Raw genomic sequence first — 21,521 nt, forward strand, 5'->3', positions numbered from 1 at the left:
TTTGATTTTTTTTTTTTTTTTTTTTTTTTTTTTTTTGAGCATTAACGTAAAAAAAGTTTTTCATAATACGTAATAGCCGAACAAATTCATTAGCATAATTATACTGATATATATATATATATATATATATATATATATATATATATATATATATATATATATATATATATATATATATCAGTATAATTATGCTAATGAATTTGTTATTTATATATATATATATATATATATATATATATATATATATATATATATATATATATATGATGTTATATATATATATGATATGATGAATATATATATATATATATGATGTTTCTGGAACCTGATGGTCTAAATGTCTGGATACCCCCTGTCTAACAGCAAGCAAAAAAAAAAAAAAAAAAAAAAAAAAATGGAACAATGAACAGTGTTAAATGGCATATTATGGCTTTACCCTTTTTCTCAACAGACACACAAAGCTACAATGAAAGCGAATGCCTCATAAATCTTCACCCTATCAATATTCTGGAATTCGGCTGTCACGTGTAAATTGAAACATAACCCAGGAGGCGTAAAGCTTTCCCTGTGCGCAACAGCCTCCAAAGCGCGCACAGTCCATTTTGACCATGAAACGAATTTTAAACTTTATGTAACTTAGTTTAGTTAAACCGACGCGTGCAATAGCAATTGAAAATAATTCAGTAATTCTTATTTATGCTGCATTTGCAACCCTTGGTTTGGGACTGAGAAGTTTTTTGGAGATGGGCATGGCTGTACTCTGGGGTTCCCCGGTGAGTTTTCTTCATGTCTGGCTTACCCTGGTGATCTGCGGCCAGTGTGCTTTGGCTTTTTCGGTCGCTGGACAACAAGAGACGACCTGTGAGGCGAACGGCAGTGTTTATTATGTGGGGGAATGGTACTTTTTAGACTCGGATCATTGCACCCAGTGCGAATGTACAGCAGAAGGGTCTGCTTGCACGCGGACGGAGTGCACATCCCTGCCTGCCGCTTGCATCCATGTCAGCCATTACCCGACAGACTGCTGCCCGAGATGCGAGAAGATCGGCTGCGAGTACGGGGGAGAAGTCTACGAACTGGGGCAAAAGTTTCAGGTAAAGTTCAACATGTCTGTAAAGAGTCTGCATACAAGGGCCACAGGAAGAAAGAAAGACATTTTACGTTAGGTCTGAATGCTCTCTGGCTAAATGGTCGTTTTAATTGCTCTCCTAAATAATTGAACTTAATTGCATGTTGTATAAACATTTGTAATACATAAATGCTGATGTGAAATTTAAAACAACAGTAACAAAATACAACGATTAATTCTGAGAATAGCTTAATGCTTTTTTTAGCAGTTCATATGGTAATAATTGTCATAAGATAGTGATTTTGGCACATTTTTTTCTTTTCGAGGTTTGTTTCTAACTCCACAGGCTTTTCTAATGTTGCAGTTTGCAGTTGTTTCATGTTTCATGGTGACATTGTTTCAAAGTTTTGGCCCCAAAAGGACAAATATTTAGCGCCATCACGTGGTTGATGATCAAATTAATTACGTACCCATTACTGGTGGATTCATTCAGTGACTTTTTGAGCAGAATACATCTTAACGCCAGTAGGTGGCAACACTTGATTGTGTAATGAGTGAGAGTGTCATTAAATAGTTCACTGAACCGATTCCTTAAAAGGCTGAATCAACCAAAACAGGCCTTATTATCCTTTATAATGAATCTTCCAAAACAAGGATCTGCTGAGTAAATCTGAAGGCATGCAAATTTGAAGTCTCGGCTGACTTTTGTTCAGAGCACATACACCTTGCAGAATCTGCAAAATGTTAATTATTTTACCAAAATATGAGGGATTGTACAAAATGCATGTTATTTTTTGTTTAGTTCTGACCTGAATAAGATATTTCACAGACGTAACAGACGTTTACATAGTCCACTAGAGAAAATAATAGCTTAGTTTATAAAAATGACCCTGTTCAAATGTTTGTAAATGTAACTTATTTTGTTTACTGAGAAACATGCAGATATCTTCTGTAGTTTCTGAAGGGCAGTACTAAATGAAAAAAATATATATATTTAGGAAAAATAAGAAAAATGCACACATCTTCATTCTGTTCAAAAGTTTTCACCCCTGGCTCTTAATGCGTTGTTTTCCCTTCTGAAGCATCAGTGAGCATTTGAAACTTCTGTAATAATGGCATACGAGTCCTTCAGTTGTCCTCAGTGTGAAAACATGGATCTCAAAATCATAGTCATTGTTGGAAAGAGTTCAAATACACAAAAATGCTGAAAAACCAAAGAATTTGTGAGACCTTAAGTATTTTTTCTGAGGAACAGCGATCAGTTTAACTGTTCAAGACAAACAAGGGACTCATAAACAACTATCAGCTAAACAAAAAAAAACAGCTGTGGAGCATCCATGTAACACCACAGTATTAAGAATCAAGTGTATGTAAACTGTTGAACAGGGTCATTTTTATAAATCCAACTATTATTTTTCTCTTGTGGACTATATGTAAACATCTTTCATGTGAATATATCTTTTTCAGGTCAGTACTAAATAAAAAACCCTCTTATCCCTCTTATTTTGGTAAAATAATTAACATTTTGCAGATTCTGCAAGGTGTATGTAAACTTTTGATGTCAACTGTTGTCAAATAGCTAATGAAATTCTCCTTAACAGCCCACAAACCGATGCTATTTGCTAATGAATGACTCAAACTTGGAAGACAGAAATGTGTCACTCAATTCAAAACAGACCGATTTGTTTACTAAAAAGATTCAAATTGTTCATAGGAAAAGGTGCTTTTATTGAGGTCGCAAACCATTTACTACAATGCAAAAACTGAACAGTCAATTCAAATGATTCAAACATACAGTACCATAACAGAACTTTACCATGGCATGCAAACAAATAGATAAAATACATAAATGATACATAAAGACTAGATTCCAATTATAGGTTGAATGTACCTTTTTTGAACGTAAGTTGGAACAAAAGCAGCTCTTTGCTTCTGAAACAATTGTTTAATATGATCCAATACCCTTTCATGAACATATTTATTCACTGTGCAAGTTAAAAGCTAATACAATACAATTCTTTTGTTCTGAGGTAAGGTGAAGCACAAATCTGATGTACACTGGGCTGAATTCACAAAGGGCAATTTAATACTCTGTTTGAGGAACTGAAAAAATGAAATACCTCTGGTGGCACAGGCTTGGAAGAAGCAGGGCTTATATGTGCTTCATTATCTCCCTGATTTGGTTATTATGGCTAATGGGGAATCCCTGAGGGGAAAATTGAAGCCTTCTGACAGACTCCAAGGAATACACTTTGCCTGAGCTGACATCATTTTCTTACAGTCCATTTAACCCAACCTCCAGTACTGAGCCACAGGTGGTAATGCGGCTCCTACTTAAACAGCATTGTGGGAGTGGAATTTGAGCACATTCTTTATATGTAGAGCATTAAAATGCAGTGTTGTATTGGCACAACATCAGATGTCAGTATATACAAGCAAGCAATTTGATAGTCCTGCCGGTTCTGTTTAAAAAGCCGTTCAAAGGAATAGAGTAATACATGTCTTTTGATGGAATTGCATCATAGGAAAACCAATTTTCAACTGATGATTTGCATTTGATTTACAGCCGTCAGCATGTGAGCAGTGCACCTGTCACAGCGACGGCATCGCCCGCTGTCAGGTAGCAGACTGTGCCCCTCCGCCATGTGTTAATCCAGTCTATCAGAAAGGAAAATGCTGCCCTCAGTGCAAGGATGGTAAGTTTTTCAGAACTGAAAAAGAAAACAGCATCCTATTTGTAAGGCTTATTACAGTTCTATGTACTGTAATTTCTCAAGTCTCGACTAATGCAGCATGACATTCTAATAGTCTCAACACATACATAGAGGATACAATTGTGTTTGGTTTTCGGTATTGATTCTGTATGTAATATCTTTATGTAATTCATTCAGTAACAGATGGGGCCACGTGCTAGGCCAGTTTCTGCACCTAAAATAAGATAACGCTCCTTATGAGTTGAGCTTCTGCTGTACTGTTTTCTCTGTATACTGTGAAGTATGAAGGTAATTATAGTGTTTACTGAAAGCAAAGATAAGGCAGGCATGTAGGCAGCCAAAACAACACACATAAATCAAAGCATATACTTCACTAATGATAAAATGGTCAGTTCCTCAAATGATGTTGCACTTTTGTTGATAAAAATTGCCTCTGTGGGGGAAAACGTTAAATGAAGTTTTCTGTTAATCTAAAGTAACTTTCAAATTAAAGTAAAACCTTATCTTAAACTTTAAACGCTCTAAAAAAGGAAAGTGCCATTATCTACACTCCGACGCTTCCTAATTAGTGGCGCTTGCTGAGGTTTTTCAGAAACTCCTGACCTTAAGTATTTAAATTCTGCACATAACTTGTCCAGCACAGTTTGTGCTATGGACATCAATGACACTGAAAGTTTTGCAGTCTTTTGAGAAAAGTGTTCTGTTACTTTTCTAAGCATTCTGAATGTAGAGTTGGCCAATTTGGATGATAAAACAAGAAAGAAAATATATAGAATTATATGAGTCATGAAAGGCTTTTCTGACTTGGACTAGTTATCAACCACTTAGCAATACCTAGAATATCATTGCATGCATATAAGCAAGAAAAAAGCTCAAAACCAATTTAGGATCATTCCACGAAATCTGTGCCTTTTGCATCCCTAAGAAATAAACATAGACTTGATAAAACAACAAATAAATGTGCAATTTGAAAAACATAATACTACTTATGCTTTTATCAATATTAGATAAAAAAAAGTCAATTAAATATTATCTTAAATAATTTAAATAGCATTTATGCTGGTAAAGGTAAGGTTTTTGGCCTGTCCCTCACTATGATTTTTCTTTTTCAGCAGGACTTTTAATTTGCAAAATGTTTTAAAATCACATTTGCATATTGTTCTGAATATAGTCTTATTGTTGAGCAATGTTTCTGGCATAAGTATGCATTTATTCTATAAAATATTAAATAATTTTATTGGTGTCCCCTGATTTTATATCAGCCCTGTTACTCTCATCAAAAAACCCCTTGTATAATAATGTACATTCAAGTGACATCACTTTCAGGAGGCTCTCAAACAGGATTCCAACACTTTAAACACAAACATGTTTCTCTCATTCCTCTATAATGTTCTATTTTTGATGATTTAAGGCTTGACTGATGGGGGGCCATCATGCAATGTCAATCCTGTTACCATTTTTAAAATGTAAATTTAAACAATTATTTCTTACATTTAATAGAATCAATATCTGCAAGTAAAATCCTTTCAAAGTGTACAATATGTGCTTTTGTGAATTTCACTATTAGCTAGCAATTAGCAAATTAGTTTGAAATCGTCAAACCTGATATTTAAAAACTATTGATTAAACATTTTATTTTTACATTTTACCCAAGTGGAAAAGGCACTGATTTCAGGGAATGACCCCTTAACTATCACACAGCAACACTCTAGTACAGTGGTTCTCAACCAAGGGGCCTCAGCAAACTTCTAAGGGGTCACAGGATGACTTAAAACAGTGGTTCTTAACTCCACTTCACTGCTCTGTACATTTTTTATCTTTCTGAATCTGACACACTCAGTTCAGTTCATGGATCTTTCTCCTTACGAGCTGATGATCTGAATCAGGTACGTTAAATGAGGGAGACATACAAAATATGCAGAGCAGTGGGCCCCGAGGACTGGAGTTGAGAACCACTGACTTAAAATTGTTAATTTTTAGTTGTATTAAAATAATCTAACCTAACTGAAATGCTAAAATATATTTTCTCCTTAACAGCTATTGTTTTATTAAAGAATATACAGTTTTTAAAACTTCTTGAATGACCAAAATAATTGCAGTTAATTAAAGGGATAGTTCAGCCAAAAATGAAAATTCTGTCATTAATTACTCGCCCTCATGTCGTTCCAAACCCGTAAGACCTTTGTTCATCTTCAGTACACAAATTAAGATATTTTTGATGAAATCCGAAAGCTTTATGACCCTGCATAGCCTACCATGTTCAAGGCTCAGAAAGGTAGTATGGACATCAGTAATGAGAGAATTTTCATTTCTGGGTGAACTATGCCTTGAATATTTTGAAAAACTTGAAAAATCGATGCTTTCTGGACACTATCCCATCTACCATTGGTTGGACAATCAGATAGTCCCACCCCAAAACTCACACTATTGGTTGAGACTGTATTGCCATGTCTCGCTTGTCAGGATCAAAACAATATATTAGTAGTGGTGCTGTGTTTAAAACCTGTGCGTGGCTTACATATAGCTGTCTCTTTATATTAAGAAAAATATTTTAACTTTGAAAAAATATCAGTTCACATTTAACTATAGACAAAGTGCCTCATTAATCATCTGTCTCTTTGTGTCTCCAGGACCCAACTGTTACGTGAATGCCTCTAGGACCCAAGTGATCCCTGGAGGTGAGCCAGTGTGGGTCGACTCCTGTACCAAATGCCGATGTCATGACGGTCAGGATGCAGGTTACTGGGAAGGCAACCGCTTGGCAACGTGTTCCCGTGTGCGCAACTGCCAGCCTGACGAGGGGAAAAACTGAGGAAAGAGGTCAAAAATACGGTCATCTGTCATCCTAATTTATATAATGGATGACAAAACTCAGCAGATATTTAAATCAAACTTGTGGAAGAAAGTGAGGAGGCTTTCTAGCCTACAGACTTTATATGATTAAAAAGCAGTCAATTATTATTCATGTTAACTAACCACTTATCCATTTGTTAAAGTAAAATGAGTTGGTGTAATATTGTTTTGACTTACTAAGGGATATTCCCTAATGAAATGGATAGAGCTTAGTTTTGAGACACCTTTTTGGGCATGGTTATAAATAGCACAGTGAGCATATTAGCATCTACAATACAATTGTGTTTAGATAAACATTGTTTGAGTTTGGGCACTGTGCACCTACATTTTTATTAGTGTTTTTATATGATTTTAAGTAGCATGTATGTTTATATTATTTTCTGCTCTAAAAGACAGAAAACCAAAGAATGTTAAGAATGCAAGACATACATTACTGCCATGCAGGCATGGAAACAGCTAATGTAGCATGAAATACAAACAAACCTATCATAAATGAATCATGTATAAATAAAGTAGGCTCATTTTTGCTTGATTCCTGTTCTGACACCTCATTTTAAAAGCTGTGGTAATATTGCTATTTTTTTCTGAGGGCTGTATTCGTAGTAACGACAGAATGTAACTTACACAAATATAAATAAACCACAAGTGATCTATGTGTCTTGTCTTATTATCCCATATATGAAGTTAGAGGATGTTTGTGTTATTTCTACTTGTTTATTGCAACATCTGTCACATAAAAATAACTTTTTGAGAGTCAGATTATTGAGTTTCCTGCACAAGGCTGACAGTTTAGAGATACAATGTTCCCTTTCCAATAAACTGCCACGTCCCTGAACAGTCATTTGGACTGGTGCTGGTAAAATGTGGGTGTTGAAATAATCAGGTGTAAATATGAGATTTATTACTTTGTTCTGATCCATTTTGCCTCATAACTGACTTCTTATCCGCCTTTTTTCTGAATGCCTGGAACAATACTTCACGTTTTGTTGTTTCTACTCAAATTAACGTATTTTCCAAGCCGATAACATAACGTTACGAAAATGGTTTTGAAAACCACATGGCGTCATAGTTTCATCACTTTACAGTGTCGCATTGACTGTCTTTTTGCAGTAATTCACCTGTCATAGTTTAACAATTTTGAAGGTGACATGAAGCGATGCAAGATTAGCTGCATTTGAAACAGAGGGCACACACAACTCCTGATCGGGCCAAAGATCGCGGAATTTTTGTCCACAAAATAATAAGAGCACACATTATTTTATTTTACACTATGTATTTTAATTGCAAGCAATGCTAGCTTTCTTTAGTCATTGTTTACGTAAGGGAGTAAGGCAAACAGCGCCGGATACGGACAGATTTGCTGCGCTACTTGACAGGAATTCTTTTAGCTTATTGTTGTTACGGTGGCAGCTAACAACAGCACAGCTTAACTTAGCCCGGCTCACATTTTTATATTTTGTTATATTGAAAGAGTTTAACTTTAACTGATTGAGTCAATCTTTTTTTTTAGCCCGTTTTAACCATAGATATGTATGATGCCTCCCCTGGTGAAAAAAACAGCATATGCTGGTAAGTATGTTTTGATGCTGGGATGCTGGTTAGGTATGTTTTGATGCTGGTTTAAGCTGGTTTATGCTGGTCCTTGACCGGCAACATGACCAGCATAAACCAGCACCAAAACATGCCTACCAGCATATGCTGTTTTTTTTCACCAGGGTCGACCGCTTTCACCATAATAATCAATTATCAATCAATTTGCATATTATCCGTCCTAAATTCTATATGATATTGGTAATTTTCAATACTATTTAAGGCAGATAGGGTGGATAGTATGCATATTGGGCTGCAGGGCACCTTTTTCTGAACACTGAAGTTTTGCCAGACTGGAGGGGTATTTTACATTTATGGTGTCTGGTGTTTCTAGTCAAATTAACACATTTTTTTCAAGCCGATAATATAATGTTAAACCTGCGCACGTTTTAATAGTTAGTTATGCTAAAAAGTTCAAACTCAGTCTTATCTTTTTTTACCCTTTTTTTAACATCAGTTTCTATGGAGAACGGAACACGAACGCACCTAAACCGAACTTAGAATCCTTCATGGCGCCATTCATGGGTTACTCAGAAAAAAGGTAGATATTTGAACATGCCACAATCCTGTGCCAGGATTTAAAGGGGTCATCGGATGCCCATTTTCCACAAGTTGATATGATTCTTTAGGGTCTTAATGAAAAGTCTATAATATACTTTGGTTAAAAATTCTCTATGGTAGTGTAAAACAACACCCTTTTTACCTCGCCAAAATCAGCTCTGCAAAAATCATCCCATTATGGTTGAGGCTGCTTTAAATGCAAATGAGCTGTGCTCGCCCCGCCCCTCTTTTCTCTCTGTGGAGTGACGAGCATGTTTACTTTAGGCGCATTTAGCTGCATTTAGCCACTAAACTTGCTAACTAGCACATTATTAGGACAGGCGATTGCAAAAATTCATTAAAAAAAACCCTTATACTCACTTCTGCTGTAAGTGAAGCTGGATCACGAATGATTCGTGTGAACATAGACGGATATATGTAGATCGGGAGGCACATTCCCTTTACAAACAAACGTAATCTTCAGCGGCTCAGATGTCGGGAGTAAATGATGACCACTACGTTCATTATTACATCCAGCAACACAACACCTCAATCGCTCAATTCTTGTCTAACTTACATCCCTGCTCCGGGATCAAAACATGGAGGTTGGACTGTCACAACTGATCTTAGGTAAGACGCTCATGTCAATCAACTATCATGGGAGCTGTCAGTGTGACTGACAGCTCCCATGAGGGAATATTATTTTTACAGATTAATTAAAAACCACTGCATGGATTTTTATCATTATAGGGTAGATTTGTGCATACACTGCCAACACACATTAATGTTCAAACAACATGTAAAAGTGAACTTAGCATCCGATGAGCCCTTTAAAATTTCTAAGAAACAGGACAACCTTTCACAGGTAGAATGTGTTGGTTTGTGTTTGTAGATGCATTGGCAACTTGCTTTTGCATGTTAACAGATATTTCAAAATGGCCGACAGCTTATGTATAGTGGCCCATAGAAACAGCCGCTAACAGGGCATCCAGCTATACCAGGGGTGGCGAACTTCAGAGTTCAGGTCTAATCCTAATTAAAACTCACCTGCCTGTAGCTTTCTAGTAACCCTTCAGACCTTGATTAGCTTGTTCAGGTGCGTTTGATTTGGGTTGAAGCAAAACTCTGCAGGGCTGCGGCTCTCCAGGACAGACGTTTGCCATCCCTGAGCTATACATGTCTATGGTTTTAACATGGAATTCTATGAGACACGAACACGAGAGCACCTAAATGGAAGTTAGAATCCATCATGGCAGCGCTCATCAGCTACTCAGATAGACAGATTCCATACTTTGTATTTTACACACACACACACAACAACATTATTATAATATGGCATTCTACATTTGTTCCAACCCATAAAACAAAATATAAACAGTAACTCACCATCAGATTCTTGTAGCATCAGATTTATTGATTGTATACAAAAAGTATGTTTGATATGACATAATGCATTCTATATAAGATATAGTATTTTGACATTCAATGTACAAAAACCTTGATAGACACAGTAAGTCTTTAAAAATGTGCCCCAGGCGTGAAGACCTGAGGCCGTCAGTAGTTTCTTACGTTTTAAGTCATTGTGTAGGTGTGGAATACTTGCCCACTTCTGTCCCTCTCTCACATTAATAAGCATCGGGCGCAGATGGAGTTCCTTTCCAGAGAACGACTGAGGGCAAAGGGGTGATGGAGGAGAGAGGGTGAGCGTTACATACACAAGTCTGTGTGTGCGAGCTTTCAGGATGGGAGGGTTTGCTGACCCAAGAGTGATATGAAAGCACGGCACCAAAATAGGCGTGAGTTTGCAAGGTATGAACCGAGATTTGCTGAAGAATAGCATACTGGTCTCAAGGATTGCATTTGTGCTTTGCAAGGTTGGTAATGAGAGTTGTGCGAGCTTTTCTTGATTGCACTGTTAGCACAAGAAATAAGAGTAAGTTTGGAATGAAACAATTATGTGATCTAGATGTATACATTTTTATAAACTGCAATGAAACATTTATAATATTATCGAATTCTATTCAAAACACTAAAGAATAATGCAACTCTGTATCTACACTGTAGAATAAGCAGCTTTTTTGCCACTGGGGCAAAATTAAGATTAAGGTCAGACAGAATTAAGATCAAATAATTGATTGCATCACCAGACTAACTTTAAAAAAAAAAAATGGAAATTTCATTATTGTCCTCACTAATAAGAACTATATGGGTCATTCTATAATTAGAGGTACATTTATAATTTGACACTGTGAAGAAAAATGTTTTACTTTTTCCCAAGAACCCAAACATGACCTTACATAGCTGATTTGAAACAATCTATATTGTATAAAGTGCTATATAAATAAAGGTGATCTGTAGGAATATGTGCGTAAAATACCATCTATGTTTGCTACTGTCCACCATGTTACCTTTACTGGGTAACACAGTTGACAGGTAACTTAGTTGACATTTTTAATGTTTTGGGCCTATAATCAACATGGAAGCCTAGAACTACTGAGCATATGGTATGTTTAGAAATATATTTCCATAAATAAAACATACGTTTTAGTTCAATTGTCTTGTTAAAATTTGCAGCAATAATACTTATGTAACACTGTTGACAGTGACCGTCAGTTAATCCACTCGTGACACAGGTTTGATAGTTTAACCAATATTAGGGGAAAGAGAGAGAACATAACTAGTGTTTCATCCATGTGCTTCTACAGGAAATATCATCATACTGTGCAAATTATCTGAGAATAGGACAAACCATTCCTTTTTGAAGGGGGGTTTTCTAGTGGGTAGTGGGTAACTTAGTTGACAATGTTATATCACAATAAACGGTTATTATTTTTGAAGCACACACCCAAATGTCTTGATAACCTAATCTAACTGGCAAAACTATTAAATTAATTTAAATTTGAGGTAATTTTCATGCTTAAATGCAGAGTAGAATGACAATCGGACAGAGGAAAAATATAATTGTGTACAAGAAAATTAAGCTTCTGGGTTTTATATTGACAAAAATATATTAAAAATATACTTCACGGACATGAGATGTACCACAATTATAGAATGACCCATATCTACAGATATCACACCATCCAAAACATGGTCTTACTAGAAAGCATTAAAAGTGCACTCAGTCATTTTATATGTAATTATATTTTGGGTAAAAAGGTAAAAGAACTTTCTTATGCTCATGAAGACTACATTTATTTGATACAAATACAGTAAAACAGGAATATTGGGAATATTATTTCACTTTTAAATAACTGTTTTCTTATTTATTCCTGCGATGGCAAAGCTGATTTTTCAGCAGCCATTACTCCAATCCTCAGTGTCACGTGATCCTTCAGAAATCGCTCTAATATGCTTGATATTTTTGAGGAAACTGATACAGGATTCCTTGATAGATAGAAAGCTCAAAAGTACAGTGTTTATTTGAAAGTTAAATAAATAGAATGTATTTACTGTCATTTTTGGGTCAATTTAATGTGTTCTTGCTGAATAAAACTATCAATTTCTTAAAAAAAAAAAAAAACAGATAACTGTCCACTTGTGAAATGTTTTAGTCATGGTAGAATAAATCTGCCATATCATTCAGTGCAACAAACAAAACTGACTAAGTACACCTTTAAATCAAGTATAAAACAAAATGTTGTCAGAATAATGACTACAAATTATACATCATCATGCTATATCAGGCCTGACAGATTACATGCAATGTATGTGAGGCTTTCAATATGTTGGACTTGTTCCACTCACACTGTATACACCATATGGACTGCAGTTTTAATTTTGAGAAAATGAAGATAAATGTAAACGACATGCGCTCTGCAACATTTAATGTGCGCCTTGATACATGAACTCGAAAGGGAAATAATCTCATCTTACTCTGACAGAAACAGATTTCTATTTCATTTGCCAAGACATTTCAGAATGAGCATAATGACTTTTTAATAAGGATATTGGCTTGAAATCTCATTCGTGTTAAAGCTTTTAGGATTTACTGCATTCTACAACGTGTTTCTCAGCACTTAAAATGCAAGCCACAGCTAGAGTAAATATTATTGAATATGATGAATGAATAGTTCTGAATATACTCAACTATGTGCACAGAGTGGGCATCTTTCAAAGGATGTCAACTTTTAAGGCTATTCATACAGTTTGCTTGTGAGGCAAAAGTGTCAGGTAAGTATTAAAAGTTATTTCGCTTGATGACCCATGTACAAATACAGCGTGGCAGAAGTGATGCACTTATAACTGACAGATAGTGGTACCCTTGAGACAGAGGTGATGAAATACTTAAGAAGGAAACAATGTTAGTGACATAGTGGCTGCTTGGGTCAGCAGTTAAGACAACACAAATGCACACACAGAAACGAAATGGGTTGGTGAGGCTATAATGAAAGGCGTGGGGAGAAAGACGAGGAAATGTGTATTTTAAAAAGGACAAGGAGAGTGGGCTCTCATTAATGACTTCCTCTGTGCTGGGCTGAAAGAATCGTTGATAGCACAAAAGGAGCGTCCACACGCGGTGCAGAAAAGCCGATAAGAGAGAAAAAAGAGCTTGAACTCCCCTCACATTTACCCCTCATAAAACATCTGAAGGCATCAGCTTGGTGTTTTCAGGCAGTAAAATAAAAGGTGAAGAAGGAAGAAATGGTATAACAACTTTAAGAGGCTTTTGCAAAGTATTGTAAAGAAAAGCAGTTCAAAACAGTTCAGATTTATTCGGAAGAGGTGAATACAGGGTCCAAAATTAACATTAGCCAAATCAACATAATGACGAATAATGAAAATTATGGAAACCAGACAAATCTTATAATCATCTATGTTATTTTGTTTTTATCTAGGAAGTTTTTGTCCTCTGTACTCTGTTCAAATAAGTGACCATGGACCACAAAACCAGTCAAAACCAGTCATTTTTTAGAAAATGATTTTCACCTGTAGTTTTTTAGGATAGGTCAATATTTGGCCGAGATACAACTATTTGAAAATCTGGAATCTGAGGGTGCCAAAAAAAATCGAAATATAGAGAAAATCACCTTTAAAATTGTCCAAATGAAATTCTTAGCAATGACGTTTTGATATATTTACAGTAGGAAATTTACAAAAAGTCTTCATGAAACATGATCTTTAATATCCTATGATTTTGCCATAAAAGAAAAATCGATAATTTTGCCCTGTACAATGTATTTTTTGGCTATTGCTACAAATATTCCTGTGAGACTTAAGACTGGTTTTGTGGTCCAGGGTCACATATGTGGGGTCGAAAAAATGTTGTCAAAAATGTTGTAAAACAGCAATATTGTTTTAATATATTTGTCTTTTTTTCCTGTAATCATTTTTCAGCCGCCATTACTTCAGTCTTCAGAAATCATTCTAATACGCTAATCTGGCACTCAAGAAAAATTTCCCATTGTTACCAATGTGAAAACAGCCAATATTTTACATTTACAAACTGTCATACATTTGATTCATCTTTGAAGAACAGGACTTTCGAAGAGCATTTATTTAAAATTTAAACTATAAGAATGTAAAAGTCTTAAAGCATTGACTAAAAGTATTTCTTTCAAAAATATCTAACTGACCCCACATTTTTGAAAGCTAGTGCGTGAATATTTTTCACATTAAGTTATTAAAACAAAAACATGAAAGAACAAAATTATAGGTCTTCATGTTTTATAGCGCAGTTAAGGCTTAACTAGCTTCTTGGAGAACTGTGCTCTTACAAATATGCTAAAGACAGCTAATAATAATGTCTGTCACAAAGACAAAAATATGTTGATTCATGGATGATTCATAAGAAATAAATACGGCCAGTAAATGCTTTCAATTTACTTGAATTGGCAGGTGTGGCGAAATGGTGATTTTGGACCCTGGGTGAATATATATATATATATATATTTTTATCTTGGACATATCAGAGCATCATTTAATTACACCTCCAAAGATGATCATCAAAAGAGGCACGAGACTCTAAAACTAAATTAAATGGGCATTATTTGATCAAAGCACCCATTGTAGCATCCTCCAAGTTTTTAAAAAAAGCTTTGATATATGACAGATCTAAATATGAATCTTTGAGGCAAATGAACGTAAACAAAGAAAGGGTGGCTCGTAGCACAGTCAGTTTTGAGCATGTGGTGATAGATACAGAGGTTTGATCATCAGTAACTTCTACAGAAGCTCCTCTATCCCTCAGCAAAAGTTCTTGCTGTTTCTCCAGGCAGCTAGAGGATATGCTGCGGATTTGCCATATTGACTGACAGTCATGTGCTTGTAGGACTAGTCCATATCCAGTCTAATCACATCACATAATTGTCCCCCAGGTTCCCATGAAGAAATCCCAACAAGGGGTTCCTTTCCCCAGAAATGCTGAGAAGCGTTTTCATGGCTGACGAAATTCAGCTTAGTCCCAAGAGACGATACAAAATAAAAGAGAGCGCAAGATAGAGACACAATCCAAAGGAGCCAACTTCAAGCACCGATTTATCAACCTCACATGATCAACCAACATCTGAGATACGAAAGAAGAGATTTGAACACTGCAAGCATCGCAGGTACAAAGACACATTCGCTTTTGAAATGTACAGTATGTTCTGACTGATTTACATCAAGTGACCAGGCTGTTCGTCTTCGCAGATCAACGTCACTTACCAAAAACCAGAATTGAACAATCCTCCTTTTAAGATCCTAAAAGCTTGAATTGATCCTCAAGGTCTGACCAAAACAGCTGTTGGAGTATGATGATATTCCCGTCCCTCCAGACACTGTGTGCACATCTCGATCTGGATCAGGATATGAATCTACATCGATGGATCCACATCAAGCTTCCATGTATTCCTGAGAACTAACCTGTTCAGCATATCACTGCTGTATCATAGGAAGGTGACCCTGGGCAGAGTTTGTGTGTGTGTGTTTGTGTGCTGAACTTTAAGAAGGTCATGGTGTCCTCGGTAGCTCTCTATCCTTTGAGAGGTCTGGGAGGAGGCTTGCCGATCTCTACGGAAATGTTGGTGTAGAGCGGGTATTTCTTCACAGACACCACTCTGTACATCAGCGAGCTGATCCCATCTTTCCTCATGGTGTTCTTGGTGTTCTGGATCTTACTGAACCTGGAAAAAGAAGAAGAAATACAAGCAGTATTAGCTGTGCTATGGTTTTCAGAAGCACAAATGGGCTTAAAGTGGACTTATTGATGCTTCTCATACACCCATTTTTCTATACAATGACAGTACAGACAGCTTTAAAAAGGACAAAAAACTGTGTAAACAAACCCTAAATGTGATCTACACATCTCATCAACTATATTCCAGCACTTTCAGAACAGAAAAAAAAAACTGCAAAAAATTGTACTTTTAAGGGTTCAACTGCTTGTCAGTGGTGCACAAACCTCAAAGAGACATTTTGGTACCTTATTAACCCCCTGAAAGGTTCATGGCAGTACCTTAAGAGTACATATTACTACTCTAAGGTACTACTCTATATGTAACTTTTGGAGGAAGATAAGGCACAAGGTGATCCTTTAAGGATACTGGCCCAGTTACAAGCTATTATATCCCTGAAGGTGCAATTTTTGCACTGTTTTTTCTCAGTGCAAACATCCTGATGGAGTAATAATATCTTCACCTTCTTAATCTGCACTGTGTCAGAACTAAACACCATGACCTGCATCATGTGCGATGTTTGATTTTTATGCCTTTTATTAGATAGGACAGTGTAGATAGTGTAGGTCAGGGGTGCCCAACCCTGTTCCTGGAGATCGACCTTCCTGCAGAGTTTAGTTCCAACCCTAATCAAACACACGGGTCTATAATTATCAAGTGCTCCTAATTAGCTGGTTCAGGTGTGTTTGTTCAGGGTTGGAGCTGAACTCTGCAGGAAAGTTGATCTCCAGGACCAGGGTGAGCACCCCTGGTTTAGGTGGACAGGAATCGAAGTGGGAGAAAGAGAAGGGGGTGGGATCGGGAAAAGTCCACGAGCCGGGATTCGAACTCGGGACGCCCACAGCGCAACAGCGCTATATGTCGGCACGCTAACCTCGAGGCTATTTGATAAAACTTTAATTTAGGGTCTGTTGATATAATTTGGCCACAAGATTTGGGATTTAACAGATAGGAGTCACAAAGTCATTTTTTGGTGCTTTTTAGGTCTTTCTGGAGCTGGAAAAAAATATGTAAAGGGTCTTTAAAAAAATCATATTTTGAGTTTGACCACGCGTGATCTTTCCAATGTGATTACGTAATGTGTGAAGTCGTAGACGTGCATCGCAGAGCAAGCATTTGTGGTTAAAAGCTAGTTAAAAAATGTAAATTTGTATTTTTGTATTGCCGAATTGTTATTCCTCAGCTGGGATTGTGTAGAGCCCTTTGAAGCTGCACTGAAACTGCAATTTGGACCTTCAACCCGCTGAAGTCCACTATATGGAGAAAAACCCTGGAATGTGTTTCTCAAAAACCATAATTTCTTTTTGACTGAAGACAGAAAGACATGAACGTCTTGGATGACATGGGGTGAGTAAATTATCAGGATGTTTTGGATGTCTTTTGGAGTGAACTAATCCTTGTGACCTTGGACCACAAACCAGTCTTAAGTAGCACGAGTATATTTGCAATAGCCAAAAATACATTGTATGTGTCAAAATTATCAATTTTTCTTTTATGCCAAAAATCATTAGGATATTAACTAAAGATCATGTTGCATGAAGATATTTTTTGCATTTTCTACCGTATATATATAAAAACTTAATTTTTGATTAGTAATATCAGATTCTAATATAATTTTTGATTATAATATATTAGTACCATCAGATTCCAGAATTTCAAATAGTTGTATCTCAGCCAAATACTGTCCTATTCTAACAAATCATACATCAATGGAAAGCTTATTTATTCAGATTTCAGATAATGTAATTAAAAAATCTCAATTTTAAAAAACTGACCCTTATGACTGGTTTTGTGGTCCAGGGTCACATATATCATAATATCGATCACTTATATACATATACATACCAATGTCAACCAGCAGGGGGTGAAATAACATTTATAAAGAAGCATAGAGCATCACTCTCACAAAGGATTTCCTCTGTAACAAAACAGACCTTTTTAAACACATATGTAATATAATAAGAGTTTTTACACTATAATATAGATAAAAAAAAAAAAAAGAGCTTTATGCTGTGGGCACTGGAAGATAAGAGATATGAGTGTATCAGACTCCCATGATTTATCAATAAACTGAGAGATTCCTTAAATTTAATGAGCTCTGCTTGAAAAGCAACATACAGGAGTATTCAGGAGCTCTGCTTCCCCAGCAGTGTTTTATATTACATCTTAACCTCCCATCCCTTAAGACACTTAAAACGGTATACATTTCAACATTTCGGCTTTAACCGAAAAAGAACTCTGTGTTAATAAATAGCACATTTACTCTTAAAAATGCCACAAACGTATGAAAGGGAGTAAAAGTTGTCCGTTAAAGAGTAGTTTGATTTATGCGACACTATCAACGTCCATATCAATGTAGCCTAGGTACCACGAAGGCTATTAAAGAGCCTGCAGATAATGATTTATGTACACTGCTTGAATGAAATTAAAGTATTTGAGAGGGCTCACACTGAACTAGAATTAATATTCATGTGGACCGGTGAGCAGCAGCACTGAGGAAGGTTGATGAATAGAAGCCTGGTTCCTCCGGCAAGCATAACATCTCATTATGGAGGCTGATGCTCTTCTGTGGAGTGACCAAACAAAGACGGCTGTGGCAGTAACAGAGCTGAGGAGAGGGCAACCATTCATCAACTCTAACAACTCTTCTTTTTAAATAACGGTGCGCTTGGAGAACGCAGCCACTTACTCTTCTTAGTCATTCTGCATCTCCATGCAGCATGTCTCAAAAACAAATGACCTAAACCTGTGTGACAGGAAAATAAAACAAAACAAAACTTAACGTGCCGGGAACTTGGCGTTACCACAACCTAAATAGCGCAGAATACATCAGCTTCTCTATACAAAAATATACACTGTCATTCAAATTTTTATTTAATTATTTTATTCATCAAGGATGCATTAACTTAATCAAAAGTGACAGTAACTGTTAATGTGCACTGGAGACACATCAAATAAAGTCATTATTTTTGTTTTCTGTGCGCAAAAAAAGGTTTCTCGTACCTTTATAAAATTAAGGTTGAACCACTGATGTCACATGGACTATTTTAAACAATGTTCTTATTACCTTTCTGGGTCTTGAACGTGTCAGTTGCATTTCTGTTTATGCAGGGTCTAAAAATATCTTAATTTGTGTTCCTAAGATGAATGAAGGTCTTACAAGTTTGGAACAACATGACGGTGAGTAATTAATGACAGAATTTCATTTTTGGGTGAACTATCCCTTTAAATGCTAAATTATCTATAACAGTTTTAACTATTATTTATAACTACTAAATGCAAACTACATTACTACACTGTCCTACCACACAGTTTTTATTACCACAGAAAGTAAGAGAAACGCATAATAAGTAATTCCAGTTTCAGTAATCCACAGCATTCCCCAAATCAGCTTTCTTTATCAAATTTCCAGCTCGGTTTTAGGAGGCAGTTATGTTTGAGACTAAACCTCTTATCACGTACAAACGAGCCATCTTAGAATAATCCCCACAAGCCTCTAATGGAGGCAATAAAATCTAGAGAGGAAGGGATCATACTCTAAATGACTTTCCATTATTCCCGTTATGGTGCTAATCAATTATTAATCAGATGCCCAGATGAGTTGTGACTCTGCCACCTACACTGATGCGTGTCTGGGTGGGTTATATCAGTCCTGGCAGAGCCAGGGAGTGTTTCAGAGGATGCCTTGGTGATCCATCAATCTCCGACCGCGTTTCCTGATATATTGATTGTCATCGAGCCGCAGTGCCCACGTCTGAGTCAGTCTGGTGGATGTTCATCATCATACGGAAGGCTCACTGGGTTAGCACACTTACAGTAAATGGGGCACTAAAGTAAAGCTGCTTCTGACTTGCATATATTAACCTGGACCACAAAACCATAAGGGACAATTTTTTTAAAATTGAGATTTATACATCATCTGAAAGCTGAATAAATATCCTTTACATTGATGCATGGATTTGGATAGGGATAGGACAATATTTGTCCGAGGGTGCAAAAAAAATCGAAATATTGAGAAAATCGCCTTTAAAGTTGTCCAAATGAAGTTCTTAGCAATGCATATTACTAATCAAAAATTAAGTTTTGATATATTCACGGTAGGAAATTTACAGAGCATCTTCATGAAACATGATCTTGACTTAATATCCTAATGATTTTTGGCATAAAAGAAAAATCAATAATTTTGACCCATTTGTTATAATGCATAATGCACATTAGTTCTATTGTTTATAATACATTATGTATTTTGTTTACAATTTTGTTCAATAAAACCATATGATTACTTGCTTTTGATACTTTATTTGAACTAATTATTTTTGCCTCATTATTTATGTATTTTCAGTCATTTTAAAGGCTATTGTTCACTTAGGTCTTTTTTTATTACCACAGAAAACAATTAATTACAATTATCTGATTACTCGATTAATCGTCAGAATAATCGACTGATTACTTGCTTTTGATGCTTCATTTGAACTAATTATTTTTGCTTCATTGCTATTACCTATGTATTTTACTTAATTTTAAAGGCTGTTGTTTGCTTAGGTCTATTTTTATTACCACAAAAAAAAATTATAATTATCCGATTACTCGATTAATCATCGGAATAATCGACTGATTACTTGCTTTTGATACTTCATTTGAACTAATTATTTTTTCCTCATTGCTATTACCTATGTCTTTTGAGTAATTTTAAAGGCTATTGTTTGCTTAGGTCTTTTTTTTTATTACCACAGAAAACAATTAATTATAATTATCTGATTACTCGATTAATCATCAGAATAATCGACTGATTACTTGCTTTTGATGCTTCATTTGAACTAATTATATTTGCTTCATTGCTATTACCTATGTATTTTAAGTAATTTTAAAGGCTATTGTTCACTTAGGTCTATTTTAAAAAAAAAAAAATATATATATATATATATATATATATTATATATATATTATTTTTGCTTCATTGCTTTTACCTATGTATTTTAAGTCATTTTAAAGGCTGTTTTTCGCTTACATCTATTTTTATTACCACAAAAAATTATAATTATCCGATTACTCGATTAATCATCGGAATAATCGACTGATTACTTGCTTTTGATACTTCATTTGAACGAATTATTTTTTCCTCATTGCTATTACCTATGTATTTTGATCATTTTAAAGGCTATTGTTTGCTTAGGTCTATTTTTATTACCACAGAAAACAATTAATTATAATTATTTGATTACTCGATTAATCGTCAGAATAATAGACTGATTACTTGCTTTTGATACTTCATTTGAACTAATTATTTTTGCCTCATTGCTATTACCTATGTATTTTAAGTAATTTTTAAAGCTATTGTTTGCTTAGGTCTATTTTTATTACCACAAAAAAAACAAAACAATTATAATTATCCAATTACTCGATTAATCATCAGATTAATCGACTGATTACTTGCTTTTGATACTTCATTTGAACTAATTATTTTTGCCTCATTGCTATTACCTATGTATTTTAAGTAATTTTTAAAGCTATTGTTTGCTTAGGTCTATTTTTATTACCACAAAAAAAACAAAACAATTATAATTATCCAATTACTCGATTAATCATCAGAATAATCGACTG

General features: G+C 35.4%; 2 protein-coding genes across 2 annotated transcripts in view; one reads left to right on the top strand and one right to left on the bottom strand.

Annotated features, from left to right (window-relative positions):
• Positions 1-559: 559 nt before the first annotated feature.
• zgc:113531 (uncharacterized protein LOC541359 homolog) lies at positions 560-6,800 on the top strand. Its single transcript, XM_051125591.1, has 3 exons — positions 560-1,094; positions 3,636-3,765; positions 6,414-6,800. Exons 1-3 carry the CDS (start codon positions 744-746, stop codon positions 6,593-6,595), a joined length of 663 nt encoding a protein of 220 aa, XP_050981548.1. The 5' UTR covers positions 560-743; the 3' UTR covers positions 6,596-6,800.
• A 5,327-nt stretch (positions 6,801-12,127) lies between these two features.
• Positions 12,128-21,521, bottom strand: part of b4galt2 (UDP-Gal:betaGlcNAc beta 1,4- galactosyltransferase, polypeptide 2) — a 136,671-nt gene continuing 127,277 nt past the window's right edge. The window contains exon 7 of the mRNA XM_051130929.1: positions 12,128-15,869. Within this exon, the coding sequence (XP_050986886.1) occupies positions 15,719-15,869 (151 nt within the window). The 3' untranslated portion in view covers positions 12,128-15,718. The remainder of the gene's footprint in view (positions 15,870-21,521) is intronic.

This window comes from Labeo rohita, chromosome 2, assembly GCF_022985175.1.
Source record: "Labeo rohita strain BAU-BD-2019 chromosome 2, IGBB_LRoh.1.0, whole genome shotgun sequence".
NCBI lineage: Eukaryota > Metazoa > Chordata > Actinopteri > Cypriniformes > Cyprinidae > Labeo > Labeo rohita.

Excerpts from the sequence above, each read along its gene's own strand:
- zgc:113531 (XM_051125591.1), top strand. The coding sequence starts at position 744 with ATGGGCATGGCTGTACTCTGGGGTTCCCCGGTGAGTTTTCTTCATGTC. Across the intron at positions 1,095-3,635 it reads AACTGGGGCAAAAGTTTCAG|CCGTCAGCATGTGAGCAGTG; the intron begins GTAAAGTTCAAC and ends TTTGATTTACAG. Across the intron at positions 3,766-6,413 it reads CTGCCCTCAGTGCAAGGATG|GACCCAACTGTTACGTGAAT; the intron begins GTAAGTTTTTCA and ends TTGTGTCTCCAG.